The sequence below is a fragment of the Crocodylus porosus genome, unplaced genomic scaffold, assembly GCF_001723895.1.
Source record: "Crocodylus porosus isolate Cpor-Errol unplaced genomic scaffold, CroPor_comp1, whole genome shotgun sequence".
Classification (NCBI taxonomy): domain Eukaryota; kingdom Metazoa; phylum Chordata; order Crocodylia; family Crocodylidae; genus Crocodylus; species Crocodylus porosus.
Genome location: NW_017728911.1, coordinates 256,701 through 275,269, shown reverse-complemented (window position 1 = coordinate 275,269; position 18,569 = coordinate 256,701). Strand labels below are relative to the sequence as shown.

The window sequence follows — 18,569 nt, the reverse complement described above, 5'->3', positions numbered from 1 at the left end:
AGCGTCACCTGCCGCTTGTTCATGCGCCGCACGTCGTCCAGAAAATCCAGGGACAGCATCGCGCACACCGCCGGCGCCGGCCGCAGCACCGCGCGACTGCGACTTCCGCTTCCGGTTCCGCCCAAGCCCCACCTAGCCCCACCCACGTGCGCAGCTCCTCCAGTGTAGTCACTGCCTGGCTCTGGCCCCGCCCACTCGCCTCGCAACAAGCGCACGCGGTCTCTGACACGCCCCTCATTGGCCGGTCATAGCGCACGTGACCCGGCCGCGGGGCTAGGGGAGGGATGGGGGTGCCCTGGCCGGCGCCACCGTCCCCGTCCCCGTCCCCTGTCCCCAGTGCCGCCGGGCGGGGCTCTCCAGCATCCTCGGGAGCACCTGGTCACGTCCCCCGCCCTGGCGCCAGGGCTCGACGGAGCCCCGGGCGCTGGCTGCCTCGCCCGGGGAACTGGTTGCCTGCTCTCCTGCTCGCTGGTGCCCGTGTCAGGATGTTTTGAAGCCCCCCTCCGGGCACGGGGTGCTGCTGCAGCCAAGGCTGGCGGCTGTGATTGGGCCGAGCCAGTGCTGCTGCTGCTGGGAGCGAAGCGGGAGGGTCCTGGCTAGAGGGTCTTGGCAGACCGCCCACCAGGTCAGCGAGGAGTGTGACCCCCTGGCGAGATTGGTGCGGCCTGAGCAGCCTCCACCTGGGAGCTGGTGCTGGAGTTTTAGATTATGTTTGGACAGGATGGTTTGCATAGGGCTGGTCCTGCCTCAGGCAGGGGTCGGACTAAATGGCCTCTGGAGGTCTCCTTCCAGCCCCACCTCTGTGAGTCTGAGGCCACAGCAGTGACCATGCAAAGGTGGCCAAACAGGGTTTCAGCCCTCCAGTGTGGGGTCCTGGCAACTATCCAGCCCTGGCAGTGAAGGGGAGGCTGATTTACCACTTCCCCAGCTGGTGCTGCAGCCTGCATGAAACTCCCCAGCAGTGGCTATGCTGGTCCTGGGCTCAGTGTCTTGCAGGCTAGGTCCAATCCCCAGAGCTGGGGGCTTCTGCGATGTTCTGGTGGGAGGGCAGGGAAAGAGTTGCACTTCCACTGCAACAAAGCAGTGGGGAAAAGTGACAACAGCAGTGGCCAGATCCTAGCTCCAGCCCATCTCAGACCCCAGCTGGGTCATTCTAGCCCATTGCTGGAAAATGTGGCCCGCCACTGAGCTAGGTAGCTTAAAGCCAGCTCAGGTAGATCTCCACCCTGTGACAGCTGCAGGAGCCACTGCCCTGTAGACACAGGAGGTAAAGAAAGGCTAATGCTCAAGTATCCCTTCCCGTACCCCTTAGGAAGCTCTCCTTATGCTTGCCAGCACTTCAGCCTTAATGGGTTTCATGGGGAATACAATATAACGTAACAAACCCCCATGGCACCAGGAGATAAGTTCATTATGAGCGAGAGACTGCTTATAATAGTCAATTTACTGTATCATGATGATGAAAAAATGGGTTTCTGCTATTTGGAGTGTTAAAAGCAGCAGTTTGCTATGAACAGGGTTTGCTAGAATGAGTCTAGTTTTTATCATTCCTATTGTGGGCTAGGAACCTTTTTTCCACAGGCCAGCATTGAGAACTTATTGCCTGCACCATCAAGGCTGCTACTACCCAGAAATGAATGGGCAGTTTCAGTGTCCTGGGAAGAGATAATGTTGAGCACTGGAGGAAGTGCTGAACACTGGAAAGCATAGTTGCTAAGTGCTACAGGATGCTTCTGGCACCTCCAAGTCAGTGCACAGGGTCTTGCCCTGCTGGCCCCACTGTAGTTAGACAACTGCTGACCGCATAGCTGAGTGTTCACCTCTCAAAAGAGGAACCAGAAGCAGAAGACTGTCCAACTCCAATTCAGGCTTTTGCAGTCCCAAGATCAGGCAGTAAAATGACCAATTTCTCTGTTTCCACCTCTGGTGACTAAAAGATGTGCTATGACAATATAAAGGGACTGCTAATACAGAAGAGACTTCTGGTGACGTGGAACACAACACAAAGCAGGACTTCATGGACAGCCTTCACCTTTGCTACCTCCCTGTCTTGCAGTGCCAGGTAACAAGGGATTCAGATCATACATCGGCAGATGTCTGCCTCCCTCACTCCAACAAAGAGGGCAGGCTACTACTATCAGGTTGTTTCCTAGTGATCTGAACAGTTTTATGCTCATCTCAGATCTAACCCAATAATAGCAAAGAGTATCATTAGCATCAACACAAATCAATGCACTCAAGAAATTAGGTTGGTTTGATTGAGGAAAATATCCGACGTCTGTTCTGCAAACAAGAATTGCCAGCTCCCAAACATGTTGATGAATGAGTCAAAATCTAGCAAATCTTATATCAAAGTCATCAGACAAGTTTCCCAGAACAACAGGGAAGAATTTAAGTCCAGCCTCAGTTCAGGTCAGGTTGTTGCACATAGATTTCTCCTGGTGGTCCCTTGTGTTTTGGATGCAGTCTCCAGACCAGCAGGTGAGGTCACAAGTATGAGGGGATTGTTTCCAGACTGATTCCATTCTTCAAGAATCTCCAAAAAGTGCAAGCAATCAATCACTGAGGATTTCCAATTTGATGAATGTGAGAGCTTGAGAATACAATACATAGCTGAAAATGGGGGCACATGCCATTCATGCTTCCAACCCTCATTTTCTATGATCTAGCTAGATGAGGGTTCATCAATCTATTATCTCACTATTTCAGCTCACTATGCTCCAATGTATGGCCCTTTACAGTGGCCAAATGCAGTATCTCTGTTCTTGCAACCTAAATGTCCTCGAAAGACTAAAGGGTCAGCCTTTTGAACCTTGGACAGCATGTTTTACCTTTCCATTAAATGACATTCTTATGGACATACAAGTTTTGGTAGCAAGGCCACTGTATGCATTTTTTCTATAAGCATAGCATCTCACCTGAGGGATTACCTTCAAACTATTCCCAAAATAACCTGTGGCTTCATTTAAATCAGGTTATTCACCTTCTGGTATTTTATCCAAAATCACATTCAGAGAGGTGACACAATGTAAACTCTCAATGTCTTTAGGGCATGCTTATTTTATGTAGACAGAAGTAGGCCATTTAGAAAATCTCCTGGAGTCCAGATCATTCATAGCCCAGGGGACAGAGTTGAAGGACATACTATTTCCATACCAGGGCTCTGTTAACTGGCTGCTCACCTGTCATGTGTTGTTTGGTCAAGGGAACTCCCACCAGTAAGTGTGAGAAATAACACAGCTAGAGCATGGGAAACCTCTGCAGCCTTACTAAAAAAAAATGTAATTCTGGTGGTGGTGTACTAACCAGGATGGTCCAGAGAAGTAAGGTTTGTTTGGTAGCATCTTTTCCTGTACCAGCTATATAATTGAGAGGGATGCTAGATAAGCTTTCAACATTTGCTGGGCTAGAGCACAATCCTCAGATCATACATTTGCCCAACTCTGCCCTGGAAGCAGTCAGATTTGACTCTAATTTTGATGAGATTATATTACAATCCCTATTTTGGTAAACTCTTAGGCTCCCCCCACAGCCATCTAGATCATTGCTTGCAAGTCACCAACAATGGGAAATCTGTATGGACAAGAACTCAGAAAAGAAACTTACTCTGCCATAAATGAGAGGCCCTGTTCATGTGCATCCTATACCCTCCCCTGCTTCTCCCCAGTACTACAGAGACTGATAGAATAAGAATTCCATTTGGCAAAGGAGCTGAAGATGCTGGGTTGACTCAACCTTATCGGCCCTACTCAAAGGCAGGAGGACTCTTGTGGGCACAGGCATGACCCTAGTCTGGGGACCAGAAGAATGTGGGCTTGAGTGACTCGGATACATGTGCACCTATTGTAGGATATACATGGTCAATGCACCTCCAAGAACCGCACAGTTACTATTTTCTGCTGAGACATGTCTTTCCAGCTCAGTCATAAGTTACCAGGCAGAACCTACTTGGTGAAATTTTGCTTTGTGCTACATAAGATACCTGACTAGATGGTTACAAGAGACTCTTCTGCTAATTCAGTGCCCCTTTTGCAAACAGGCCAATTATTATCTATGAGAAGACTAAATTTAATAGGAACAAGGGAAAACAGCTACAGCTTTTATAACTAAAAGGCAGGATGCTGTCTTGTTCTTCAGCATTGTCTGCAACATTGCCCTACCTACAGTCCAAAAACAGCTCCACACACTGTGTAACTTCACTCAAAACAGCCCATATCATGAACACACTGTTGCCTGCCTGTTCCAGCCTTCCAGCCCATTACACTGTCTTGGTCCCTCAGCCCTCTGCTGCTACTGTGCTGTGCATTGCAGCCCTTTAGTGGCCTGGTAAGTGGACTCCCTGGTGTTCTGCGGGGGCTATCTGCTGCATTCTGTTAGCAACCCTAACCTCTTCAGTGGATAGTTTGCAACTAACTCCTACTTCTAGCTTTAATAGTCCCTGGTGTAGGTGAAACTTGAAGTGGGAATCTCCATAGTCTTAAAGAACCATCCAGCCAATACTACTGCAGCACCTGAGTAACGGGGAAAGGCAACCCCTTTACTTGAATCCCATTGTCTTGCTGAATGCTGAAACACGGGACCTTAAAAGGATAAGACTAGAGTGATGGCATGAGGGAGGAGGGTCAGCTTCAATCAGGCCCAGATCTTACAACAGTAAAAACTAGAACTCAAGTGGGAATACAGAAAAAATACAGAGAAGCAGTGATGGGATCTCTATGCTAGCAACACTGGACACTATATTAGATAGCACCAATACAGGAGTTATGAGACATCTGAAAGGAACAGGTGGACCAATATCACACTTCTCTGAGCACAGTGCAAAGTTACAGAGAAGGAAACCAGTTAAGCTGTGTAAAAAGAAAGCTCAGGAGAACTGGGTCTTATCCTCTGCTCTGCCACAGGACTGCTTGTACACATCAGTTCCCTTCTCTGTTTCTCAGTTTCCTTATCTGCAAAATGGGTGTAATGATACTGACTGCCTTTGCAAAATGCTTTGGGAACTAGAGTTGAAAAGCAATTATATGAAACCTATGTATCATCATTGTTGCTTGCTTTGATTTGAGGACAATGACTATGTCCAGTAAAAGGGGAAAAGTATAAAGAGTGCCATAAAAGACAAGATTTTGCAATAAATGCAGCCATCAATATTATTGGTTAAAATACAGCAGGGAGTATTATTGAGAACCAAGGATTTCATACTCCCAAGCAATTTATCTGTAGGAACTACACCAAGGAATATAAAAGGAGGAACTAAATCCAACTTTACATTTAAAATGGACACTGGAGAGCCAATCATTGCAATTGGTGAAACACATGCAGACAAAACAAGGAAAAGCATTCCAAGAATGGAGACCTAAGACACCAACTAGAATTTGTTCTGAAATCAAAAAAAAAAAGACTGCCCTAGGGAAGACTCTGTAAGAACTTCTAAGGAAGTGGGTTCATCCAAAATTGGTTCCCATGTATCAGAAGGGCTCCTCCATCTGCTATTATTCTATAGGAAAGGGATTTCCTTGCACTAGGAAAAACACTTCAGAAAGGAGAGCATCACCTAGAAAACTAATCACCCCTCTTAAGAGCTGATTTTTAGATTACAGTAGAGGAATGAAAGTTTGGGGAGAAGACAGTGCACTGATTGTAAGAGATTTATTTTGCTCTGAAAATTAACATATACCTCAAATTGCAATTTAATTAATTATATGTTAAGTGTAAAATATACTTCAAAAGGAAGGAATAGAGGGACTTAACTTCACAGTAAGGACCAGAACCTGTTGTGGGGGACCATAAAGTAGGAGGCTTCAGGCAAGAGGGCCTCAGACTTCAAGAAGGATGTGGATGAGTAGAAAAAGTGAAGTGCAGAGTAACAAACATGATTAAAGGCCTGGGAAACACAACTTACGAGGGTGTTATTTAGTCTGGAAAAGACTGAGGGGTGATTTGATAACAGTCTTCAAATACCTGCAGGGTGATTATAGAGACTATGGAGATGGGCTTTTTCCTGGGGATGTAGGGGATGGCTGGGAACAATGGACTCATGTTGGAAATTAGGAGGAAACTTCTGACTATGAAGATGGTCACACATTGGAACAGGCTATCTAGAGAGGTCTGTAGAATCTCCATTCCTGGATAGACACTTGGCTGGGGTGGTTTAGGCAGGAATGATCCTGCCTTGAGCAGGGGGCTGAACTAGATGACCTTCCAGCCCTATTTTCCTGTGATCCTAAGAGGTCATTCACTAGCTGTTCTCTGTGAGCTCTCCCAGAAGCACTGTGTTTCTGACCACCTCCTTGAAGCAGCCTGTATGCACTAGTGTGCTCTAATAAGAAGGAGCACTATGTGCCCTGGGGCCTTGTGCTGAGAGACAGCTAATGTGGCCACCACTGTCATGGTCCTGGCAAAAGAAAAAGAGGATGGAATAAGAAAGTCCACAGAGCATAGAAGAAGATAGTTCTAAGGCTGTGCTCTTGCAGCTGCCTGACTCACAGCCTAGCACTGTTACCCACCATACTTTTCCTCTTTTTCAAAATACTAATCATGACGCTGGAGATGGTCCTTCATCCTCAGCCCCCTCAAGTCTCCTGCTTCCATTTAAGTGGAGCTACCACATTTATTAATGAGATGGCAGAAGAGGGGCTGCACAAGGGGAATGAGACCGCAATATAAAATGGACACTGCCTAAAGTTACACAGGAATACAGCAAGGCCCGTAAGTGGAATCATCAGGCCAGCATTGGGAATGTTCCTCAGGGACAGATATATTCTGAAGAAAATCCAGCAGAAAGCTGTACACTGATCCAAGAGTTTAGTCATCAGACTCCAGAACTGAAGCCGATAGCAATTTGAAGAAAAGGCTGCTTCTTAGGACAGGAAATCTCCTTGCAATATACAAACTGAGGAACAAATGAGGACATTAAGCAGACTGAAAGGATTTTCTCCAAGGGAGATTGTTTCCTGGGATCTTCAGCTTGCAGAGCCACTGGCAGAAATCATCCGACCAAGTGCAAAGAAAAAATGTGAACTACTCGGAGATGGACACAAGCTGGGTTTGTAAATGGCACAAGATGCTTCTTAATCAAAGGATTCTTGCTGACTTGGATCCACTGAGCATCATTTGAGGGTATCTCAAATGGGTATATCCCAGAGAGTTAATTACCTGCACATGTAGATGAGTGTCAAGTACGCTATCCTATATGTACCTGACCTGCCTTTATATTGGCCTTGAATATAGTTATGTGGCAATATCAGATTTACGTAATTCTCCCACCAACAGAGATCCAAAAGCAGAGGTACAGTTCACTTTTTCAAAGGCTGCCTCATCTTTATATTGGTTCTAGTCTCAGCTGGCCCAGGCAGTGGGGAACCTTTCATCAGCTCAGTTCTTATGATGTTATCTTACAGGTGCATCCTGGATATTTATTATAAGGAGCCCAATATGTAAATGCTGCTATCTACTCATAGAAGAAAGCAAAGTCATTCCACTCCTGAAGCTATGAGAGTACTTGGGACATTTTCATGACCTGTTGCACAAACTAATTGGGACTTCATGGAACTTCTGGTTCTTGCAGTCACATTTGTTAAAATCTTCAGTCCAGTGTCCAAGCATCATCAAAAGCCAAGACTGGGACATAAGCTTCTGGGATGAAAAATCAAGCAATAGAGAGCATATCTTAGAAATGCCTGAAAGCAGTGGCTCTTCATACTTTTGCACTGGCTTTTCAATGTTGCCTGGAAAAGAATGGAAGCCCATCCATGCATTGTTGGATGCTTTTATTTGAAATATTTTGAAGTAAACATTATAGCAAGGCACAAATGCCACTGCAGATTAAATAGATATGTGATGGCTTGGGAGTGACCCCTGCTATTGGTACTCTACATCGGCTACCTTGTAAAACATTCCCTAGGCTAAAGTACACAGTATCAAAAAATACAAAGAGTCCAAACTGTTTGTATCAAAACACATTGAGACAAGAAAGTGAGCAATTCAAATGCAATAAGATAAATAGTTTTTAAATTATTTAAACATTGTCATAGTAAACAATAACGAGCAAGATTCTGGCTCAACATAAAAACTGTATAGAAGTAATTACATTACACAAAGCAAGTGAAGAGAATGCATGAGGAAACAGTGTGGAAGCGGGGGAAGGGGAAGAGTCAATATGACTACATGGAAATAAAAAGTCTCCAAAGTAATTTATAAAATTGAGTAAAGGTGGGAGATCTACTATCAAAGGAGCTAGAGCAATCTGAAGCATTACAGTACAGTGGTCTCTCAAATATACCAGCACCGCTGTGGGAACCACTCTCTTCCTTGCCTGATCAAACATGTAGAACTCTCTATGCCACACGAGTTGCCGCTGCTAGTAGTTGTGGGTGATCGAGTTTGCTAGGTTATGCATAGAAGAATGGGGCCACACACCATGGTGTCATCAGATAGACTGGTCTCACTATAATTGCAGTATCTGCTTCCTAAATAGGGAGCTAACAAACAAAAGTAGATTAAGTACATTTTTCTTACAGAGAGATTTTAGTTGACAGGATTGGAAGCGTATAGTCGAGTCCACTCCAGCTGATACAGCCACGGGCAGGTTTCATTTGTCTATTCTGTGGATTTCAGTCATTGGGGGCTAGTCCTGTACTGATAAGTAACCCCAATGCAGAAAGGCAAATGTATCATATGCTGCAGTATGTACTTGTGCAACTTCATCCTGGTTTGGAGCGGAGGTAAACTACACAGGTGACAGATGCAGCTTATTTTGGCTCTACCAGTCTTCAGTAGGGTTTGTTGCAATGCAACTAAACTGATGCTTGACCACCAAAGACTTTGAAATAACAGCAAATCCCCAGAATAGACAAGGCCTTTGTCAATTTGTGATGTGTGACCTTCAGCTCAGATCATTTAAAATATTTAAAGGAATCAGGAATATTTCTATTAATTTTTTTTAATTGATCCTGGTTGCACAAAATCTTGTCCAGGCAGATTTCAATTTAGAAAACACCAGTTCAGTCACATCTGCAGGGATACAAGAATACCTCTAGGGAAAAATCAACCAGCACAATGCAGGCTAAGGAAAACCTCCAGCTCACATCTGCTGCATGATGGAGGCGGCTTTAGCACAAAATTGTACAGTCCTGATGAGTTAATTTGCTTGATGTATGGTTGTTTGGATCACATTATAAAATGGAAGAGGACTTTGAAATCATAAATACTGGAAGGAAATTAAAAAAAAAAAAGGCAAGGCTAAGGGAGGTCAGGCTGAGGCAGTGCACACTCAATGGAAGAGAGCTTGATTGAGGAAAGGAAACGGGTTGCAGAAAGTGCTCCTTGATCCTTAAGAGTTGGACAAGTTCCAGCGGGGGATCCTTGCCCTGCTTTCCCTTTTCACTTCTCTGATCTGGCAGAGATTTAGTGCTATGGAGGTGGAGGCAGGTTTTTTTTGTTTTTTTTTTATTTCCCTTACAAATAAAAGTTAATGGAAAACACAGTCCATCCCAAGAAATCAACAGGATATTTCAAAGATTTGCCCTATTCCCACCCAACATTCCACGTAAAAACTGTCCTTTTAAATCTTAAGAGACTTTGAATGATTGTTCTGAGAACTGCTATTGGGATCCTCCATGCCACACAGCTGACTGTGTCCACAAAGTGTTGATTCAGTCTCACACACTTTGCATTTCAAACTATGTTCTTCCTCCACTGTAGTGTTCATCTCACCATTATACTCTTCATGTCCATTCTCATTCATCTCTATATCTAACTTCTCTCTTTCCTCCTCCTCCTCTTGCTGCTGCTCCTCCTCCTCTTCCTCCTCTTCCTCTTCTTCTTCCTCCTCCTCCTCTGGATCTTTTACTTTATGAACAATGAAGAGGTGTCTGTTCAGAGAGATGCTAGATGTATAACACAAGCCACAGAGCAAGCACTGGTAAGTGGAGCTGTCTGTCTTGTGCTGAGGTATGTGTTCCTGAAATTCAGTATTGGTGTCTGTTGCAAATCCACATTTAGCACATTTCCAATGTGCCTTCAGTTTTTTGGCTGGTGGAGCTTCAGATCTTGCAGTGGTTTCCATCTGCCCCAGTTCACCTGCAGACATTCTCTTTGGAGATTTTGCCTTAAAGAAAAAAAAATAAAGCACAACTTTAGGAATACAGTAAATGTACAAGCAAGTGCCTTCAGCTTGCTGAATCTATGCAGTTTTATGAGGTGCATAACACATGTAGGAGTGCTTCAGGGAAAGCACACACTGTAACTCAGTATTTCACACCTCCTGTTTAGAAGGAGTTAAATAATGCTGTCTTTGGAGACCTTTCCTTCACTACCTTTCCTAACAGCACTAAATCCCTCAGGTTTCACTGTTCATCATTCACAGCATGAGAATGTCCAATCCTGGTTATGCTGGACAGCATCCCATTTGTCCAGCAAACCAGTTCCTTAATATCCTTTACTGTGGCTGCAGAAACTATTCTTTCTGCATCTCTACATAATGTCATTTCCTCCAGCCTCCTATAACATCAAACCTGATGGGACAGCCTAGGAAAGGGCATCAGGGCTTTTATTGAGAAAAATCCATTCTTGAAGAGCTCACAATGTCATGGTTCAGGCAAGGGTTGGGGAAGCGAGGTTGTTTCTTAGGACCCTTTGGAACTGAACTCCATTAAGGCACACAGGTAGCAGTAAGCAGAAATTATCTGTATTTGTCTGCCCTTGGCACACTCCTGAATCAGGCTCCAGAGTCATTCCTATGCCTAGAACAGCTAAACCTGCTTTCAGGACCATGAAGGCCAACTTAACATCTGACTTTCCACTAGCTAAAGGGTAAGAAGTTATCAACGGTCGTTTTAGCGGTGTAGCCACACTGTAGGTCCTGGAAGAAGGAATGTTTCAAGAATCAGAAGGCTGGGATCAAGCAGACTGGGGAGATACTGGATGAGATTACTTTGGATCAAATGAGCATCCCAAACTATTCCTAACACTGAGTGGTTGGAAAATGAACTTGCAGTAAATAAAGACAAGGAAACAGATTGTCCCACTATGTAATAAAATACTGGATTCCAATCAGGATGGAAGAGTCTCTTCATGTTACACCTATTGATATGTTCACAGATAACAAGGCAGGTTCCAAGTATACCAAAGACTGCGTGGTGGGTGCCTATGACACCTCTCTTCGTTCCTTCACCTTGTGTGTAGGAATGATCTAGGAGTCCAGTAAATGGGAAAACAGTGAAGACTCATGTTCTGCATACTCTTTCAGAATTCCAGCCAGTGCCATGCACCATATGAGGCAGCATGACAGAAAGTGAATTTCAGGTTTTGAAAGAACTGGGACAACCCTTACACACAGGCACAGACCAGTCACTAGAGAGAAGCTACTTCCAAAATAAACTGGCTCTTGTGCTGGCAGAGGGGGTTGGGGAGGTGACAGGAAGATGATTAAAGTAGATAGAGTGGTACTAGCAGGCACAAAAGTATCAAAGAAAAGGTCAAAGAAGGTTTACAACAGATTACAGAAACCATTGCTGGGAGCTTCCTATCTATTAGGGCAGACATCAGCTGTCGTCCAGCAAGATCATGTAATACTGTTGAGGCAAAGAGAAACAACAGGACTTGTGCTTCTTTATTTTGACACTCAGCATAGAAGCAAAGAATGGAGATGAATACTGAAAGAGTGTTCATAGAGTCTGTAAAACGAGGCAGCTAAGTGCTTAGAAGTAGGAATGGTACAATTTACATAAAGATGAAGCCCAGATAAATAGGGAAGGAAAAGCAGGCAGTGCGATGCACATGAGGGGACAGGGTTCCAAATATGTGGGGTGGAAGAGAAGCTATAAAGATGAAAGTGGAAGACGGAACCAATACGAAGAAGTAGAAGGGCAGGCTTCTGAAGAGATAAAAGTAGAGAAGGGAGATGTCAGAACAGAGATGAAGTTGGGAGTAAAGTTCTGGCAGAATCTGAAGAGGGGCAAAGAAGGATTTGAAGTTGCTAATGAAAACCAAGGGTTTTGAAACAGTAAATAACATGAACATGTTTGATGGCACATTGGATGGATGGTGGGCAAGAGGCAGGAAGAACACAGAGGAACCCGCGATAGCTGAAGAAAGATCAAGGCATGAATGAAGATTTTGGTGGCTGAAAGAAGTAACGAGGGTGGCTTTCAGCAAGACTGTAAACCATGAAACAATCCCATCTGATGAATACCTGGACTGGGGAGGGAAAGAAGCAGAAGATGACAGACTGATGGAAAAAGGCAGAGGTTTAGTTATACTGAATGCCTACTAGACTCATTCTTTTCCTCATTCCTGTGATCTTCAGGGGAAAATGAACTGGGAAAAGGTCACCCAAAATATTAGCCAGAGGCAGCAAACTAAGGCCAGTGAGCAGGGACTTGAATGCAATATCATCAGTCCCTCAAGGCTTTTCAGCTGCTACTCTGGATATCCTCTTCTGCAGATGGGCTTTTTACTACATGTGTGTCCTGCTTTCCTCACAAACTCCACACTAACTCGCATCATCCACCATCCCACCCCTCCCTTCTCTTTGATGTTTCTTTCTTCATCCCCTTATTGGTCCTTTCAGCTAATCAACTCCCATTCACAAAATTAATAAAAAGAAATCAATAAAATATTCATGGATCTCACATGCCATTTGGAGGCCTGCAGTCTATTCAGTCTGCTGATATCTTACAACCATTCTACCCAACCTTTGGTCTGTCTTGTCTGTTTAGATTTTAAGCTCTGTATGGTAGGGACCAATCTCATGCTATGTGTATATAATACATAGTAAAATAGGGAATGAATCCTGGTTTTTCCCCTTAGGTAATGACATAACACAAATAATTAATTCGTAATGAATTTAAGCTGCAGTCATTTCTAAAGTGGGACTAAAAACAAAAATGAAAAAGCAAATGTCGGTATCTGTAGGGTTTGGAAAAGTATGTTAATTGTCCCCAACTTGTGTTCATTTTTAAAAGCAGCTAAAAAGATTTTAACAAACTCAGTAGAAAAAACAATCGCCTTTTGGCAAAGTCCCAACAGAAAAAGTATCAGCCCTAAAGGCGCATCTGATTTTTCATATACAACATGATGGAACAGGATTACACTTTCCCTCCTAACTCTTAAGTTTCAGTTTAGGCACAGTACTTACAGCTATTTTCTGACCCATTCTGCATTCTAGACAACATACCTACATTTACCTGTCACTGTGTCCTGGCATCTAAGGAAGTCACTCTACATAATCCCCCTAAATATAGACACATATCCAACACACTTATTTTTCAGTAAAAATAATATGTTAATTACTTCTGTTGAGTTTCTCTCTGGAGCTTTTGCTTTGGACATCTGGGATAGGTCTGGATTTTTAATGCCATGCATGAGGCTGATGTGATTCTCCAGCATGAATGGCTGAGGAAATGTTTGATTTTCATCTGTGCAGTACCTTAAAAATACAAAAAAAGGAAGTCAGTTATTAATAAAGTGAAAGCATAAGTGTCAACTTACACATAGGCAGCTTATCGATAGTACAGAAGGCTTGGAGAATCAGAAATGTGATTGGCTGCAGAATCTAGGGAATTAAAACATCCGCTAGATCAGCAAAGAAAATGCAGTAATGCTACGTTTACTGGCATCACATTATTTACTATCCCTGGCAAAATAGTAAGCAACTGGACAAAGCCCCAAGTGTGAAAGGTACTGTATAGAAAAAGGCAGATAAATGTATTGCTTATTATTATTATTACAGTAGCAACTACTGATTCAGCTGAGACCAGGTCCTGTTGTGTTACACATAGGACCTGTTTACAGGAATTGGTGCTCTGACAGATTTAAAAGGCTTGCATAAGAAGATGCAGGAAATCTATGGCAGATGCAGATTCGTTACCCATGAATGCCAGCTTAGTTGTACTCTGATTCTAGCTCATATTATATATAAAGATTCTATAATAATATGCAAGCAGCTTTGATCACAGTGATCCATTAATGATGAATAATGCTAACTACACATTTATTTCTAAATGTTGTTTTCAAATCTACCCTGTGCAAGGGAGTTTATACACATCTACACACATCTGAATTTGGAAGCTGTCTGTAGTCTTCAGGGAAGATTTGAATATCTAAAAGGAATTGTGAGCAAAAGGACATCCCTAGACTTCATTCCCTAACACAGGCTTTTCAAATCAATATTAAATATGAAGTCTCAAGTTTGTGGGTATTCATTCAGCAATATATTTGAATGAAATATTATTATTCCTCCTCTAGGGCTGTTATGTTTAGTATCAGCTGCATTTTAGCAAAACCAACAAAGACCGCTTCTACCAAAATTAAACTCCTAGTTCGGATAATTTGCATCCAAATGTTTTAAAAGAATCTGACAGGGCATTCTCTGATCTGTTGATGTTAATTTTTGATGTGGCTTGGAAAAGTTAGCCTAACACTGATTGTGGACAAAATAATGAAATGGCCAATACAAGATAACAATGAACAGAAATACCATCCATGTCAGCCAACACGTTTTCGTGGAAAAAGAGTTTTGTCAAACAAACTGTTTTGTCAAACAGTATTCTTTGACAAAAGTAAAATGCCAGTTGATAAAGGTAACTGTGTTGATATATTTTGACTTCTGTGAAGTCAGTGAATTTGACTTTTGTGAAGTCAGCACATTGTTCTGTTTAAAGCAGAATAGATTGTACAAAACCAACAAGGTATGTGTTAAATCAGGAGCTGGCTGCAGGCCAGATTGACCCAGTCTGAGTCAGAGGTAGGCCAGTGCCGGCAGGTAAGCACCAGGACCCAAACATTACCATCACTTTTCCCAGCAGCAGCAGCAGCAGCAGCAGCACAGGGGGAGAGTTCACAGCCAGTGTCCCATCAGTGACAGGGAAAAGCAGCTGCTGCCAAAGCCTCCAACCACTGTAGGAAAGGCCATCAGCTACAGACATGTTCCCCATGACACTGTGGAGAAAAGTGCCAGGCTCTTTCCCTGTGCAACTGCTGAGAAAAGCAGTGGCAGATGAAGCTGGGTCCTAACACCATATTGGGTCAATCCAGTTGCTAGAGCCCCACATCCATGGATCAGTTCCTGTCCATGGACCACAGCTGCCAACCACTGTATTAAATTGACTTCAGACTGGTTAACTTGTAGGTCTGAAGACATAATAATTAAGGAGAAAGTAGTAACAAATGGGAGGCCCTTAGAGGCTTTCATTTTGCACAATGCTACTTAATACCACAGACCTAGAAAAAAATAAACAATGATTGCAATTAAACTAGCAGATGAGACAAGGATGATTGAGATGGTAAATAATTATGAGAGGTCATGCACCCTTATTTATCTGGCCTGTTAAACTTAGCAGCATGCATTCTGACAGTCAAATGCAAACCCATACATTAGGAACAAGGAACTGTATATAGGCTTTAATTCCAGGAGGTGGATAGTATGTTGGAAAGCAGTAACTGAACAGGACTTTGGGGTCAGAGTGAACTTCTAAGGGAACTGACCATGATCTCCAAGTAACATGAAGAGACAAAAAAAAAGATCAAGCACAATACTTGGACCTATACTAAAAGGGAATATTAAGCAAAAGCGAAGATAAACTACTTTCACTTATGGGCTTAATGAGACTACAGCTTGAACCGCAAGTCCACACTTTAGAAAGGCTTTTGAAAAATTGGATTTTCCTTAATATAGCCAAAAGATTTGTCATCTGGAAAACAGATTTTTTTTTTTTTTTTAAGGAAATCTTTTTGTCAGATCAGCCAAATCAATTCCAAATCCGTGCGAGTCATTTGAGAACCACATGTAACCCTACTACCGGCAAGCATCCTCTACCCCTGCTTGGGGCTTCAGATACTTCCAAATTGTACAGCAACAGACAAAAGGGACTGGTCTAGTTCGTTAACCAAAGAGAAGATTAAGAGGCAGCTAAGATCACAGTTCACATTTACTTACAGCGAGAAGAAACCTGATACTAGAGGGTTTTTTAATTTAGCAGACAGGGGTACAGGAAAAAATCTGCAAGCTAAAAGTTGAAGCCGGCAAAGTATGAACTGGAAATAAGCAACACATTTTAAGAGTGGGAATAATTAACCACTGGAGGAAGTTACTAAGGCATGAGGTAAATTTCCCGCAAGGAGCCCTGACATTCAGTCTGTGTCTTTCTAAAAGAGATGCTCTAATTTAACCACAAATTGTTGGACAGGACTCATAGCCAAGGGAAAGTCTATGGCCTGTGCTATGTAGGAAACTCAGCCCTCATAATCAGAATGGGCTTCAAATTATTATTTTTTAAATGCCTTGCATTTACATAGTGCTCATTCATTTCTGGGTCCCACGGTGTTCTAGAAAGGTGGCAGGGAGGTAGGTGAAGCAGCTTTGTTTTACACACAGTATGGCCAAGCACATAGATAGAGTGAACCCTTTCCAAGAGCCAGAGTGGCTAAGTGGATGCATGTTGAGTCTGTTGTATCACAGAGTGACATCCCATTCCCTGCTTTACCAGATGTAGCGTTCTTCAATATCTCTTGATCCTCTGACCCTGATTACAAAACCAGGGAAATGGTACCTGCCTCCTTCATAAACACTGGGGCCTTGTCCAGTACTTGCAGTGAAGTGCACAGAAAGCACCAACAGTGGAAGAGGCAAAAACTGAACTCATGTGCTCCTATTTACCCAACCAGCATTGCTTCCTGTAATGCAAAGGACTCTAACGAGGAAAACAGAAGATCTCTTTTGTGTGTGTACATTTTGGAGATGAATTTGACAGGAAGCAATGCAAGAGACCCAATGAAATTTGGGAGCATCAAACTTTCAGTAATCTCATGATCTTTTACTCATCTCTGCTTTTTTAATTTTCAATTTATTCTGAATTTATTCTGAATTATTAGCTTATAGAATGTGTAAATCAATATTCAAAAGTGTTTCTCAGATTTTCTGGTTTGGAGGCAGAAGACTCTTTCTTAGCAAAAAAACAAACAAACCCAAAAAATGTCCAGAAGATTTCCAAGTAAATATCTTTTTGTCCTCTTCCCTGTTAGAACACTAATTTTTCCATTACTAGAAGTTCCCAAACTTTTTGAACCCAGTCAGTGATTTTAGGGGTGTCACTTCTCTTCTAGGCTTTCACAATTTTAATTCTTGTGGCCACCAGAAGGTGAGTGATAAGTTCCCTATGACACTTCTATGTTTCAGAGTTCTCGTGGAGATTCAGTAGGAACACTAGAGATTTATCTGATAACTGACTTCCTGTTATTTCCCTCACCATGTCTCCAGCCTTCTTCCAAAACAGTTTAATTCTGGGACGTGTCCACCACATGTGGTACAAAACTCCCCACTAATTACATTCACTCCAAAATTTCTTGCCCTTATACCATAAATGCATTTAATTTTAAGTGGGGTGAGATACCATCAATAGAGAATTTAAAATATTTTTCTTTTATTTTTGTGCAAATGGATGTGAGGACTGTTGCTGCAGATGACCCTGTTCTTCAGCACTAATTTCTGGTCCAATGTCATTAGCCCACTTCATAATAAACAGTGTTTTGTCTTTTATATGGGTATTTAAAATTGCTTTATAAAACAGACACAAGACCTGTATGCTTCATAGGCGTGACCAAAATTTTCTCCAATTCTGTCAGATTTATACTGAGGTTTACCATTCCTGGGAGTGTATTTAAAATTATCTCTATTGCAGGTATTGGAAAAATGGAATGTTAACTTCACTTGTAGCACATTTCATTTCTTCAAAAGAGCTAAATATATGTACTTTGAATAATTGTACAAAATATATAATACTGAGTGTAAAAGTATCTAAGGCTTTTTTTTGAAAAAAACCCTGCCAATTGACACAATCAAGCTTTTTCAGCATCTAATGATAAAAATGTGGGGTTCATTAGTTAATTCTGCATGAAAAATCAGATCTAAGACTCTATGGATGTTATCAGTCAACTGTCTATTCATTATGAACGCTGTTTGGTCTTTATTAATATATTTAGGGAGTATTTTCTTACTCTAAACAGTTTAAAATGTTTGCATCATAATTAATAAAGATGTAAGTCTATACAAGACACAGATACATAGACCCTTATTTAGTTCTGGGATTACACTAATATGTGCTTCTCTCCAAGTACAAGGAGTCTTTTTCTCCTTCAGTATCTCATTAAAAGCTGCTGATAATGAGTGCACTAACTTCTTTCTAAAATATTTGTAAAAAACTCTGGAGGAAACCCATCCAGGCTTGGAGATTTACAATTTCTGAGAGACTTAATTACATCCAGTATCTCTTCTGGTTTAATATCCTCTTCTAAAACTCCTTGATCTTCAGGTTCTAGTCTAGGCAAATTTCCTTTAATTAAGTATTCCTGTACTTAAGGTAGGATCCAGCATTTGGCAAAGGAGGGTGCAGAAGCAGCGATCTGGGCTGCAGGGGTGGTGGGGCTCCCACCTCTCTCAGCTTCTCCCCACCCTAACTTCTCCAACCACCCTCTGGTGTGGGCAGACCAGGGGGAGCCTTCCAGTCCCAAAAGCAGGTATGAATCCCACACTTCCCTTCCACGGTCACAGCCATATCTCCCCTGCCCCGCCCCCC

At 42.7% G+C, this 18,569-nt stretch overlaps 2 protein-coding genes across 4 annotated transcripts in view; both read right to left on the bottom strand.

The window, feature by feature from the left end:
• SEC11A (SEC11 homolog A, signal peptidase complex subunit) overlaps window positions 1-127 on the bottom strand; it is a 12,611-nt gene extending 12,484 nt beyond the window's left edge. For 2 of the 3 annotated variants that reach the window (XM_019533210.1, XM_019533209.1), the window contains exon 1: window positions 6-127. In XM_019533210.1, coding sequence (XP_019388755.1) covers window positions 6-59 — 54 coding nt within the window. In that variant the 5' untranslated portion in view covers window positions 60-127. The remainder of the gene's footprint in view (window positions 1-5) is intronic. The other variant, XM_019533208.1, reaches the window with a different exon arrangement.
• Window positions 128-7,749: 7,622 nt separating this feature from the next.
• The window catches only part of LOC109308801 (zinc finger protein 592-like), a 47,737-nt gene continuing 36,917 nt past the window's right edge, over window positions 7,750-18,569 (bottom strand). The window contains exons 7-8 of the mRNA XM_019533207.1: window positions 13,291-13,426; window positions 7,750-10,105 (exon numbers count right to left, since the gene is read on the bottom strand). Coding sequence (XP_019388752.1) covers window positions 9,560-10,105; window positions 13,291-13,426 — 682 coding nt within the window. The 3' untranslated portion in view covers window positions 7,750-9,559. The remainder of the gene's footprint in view (window positions 10,106-13,290; window positions 13,427-18,569) is intronic.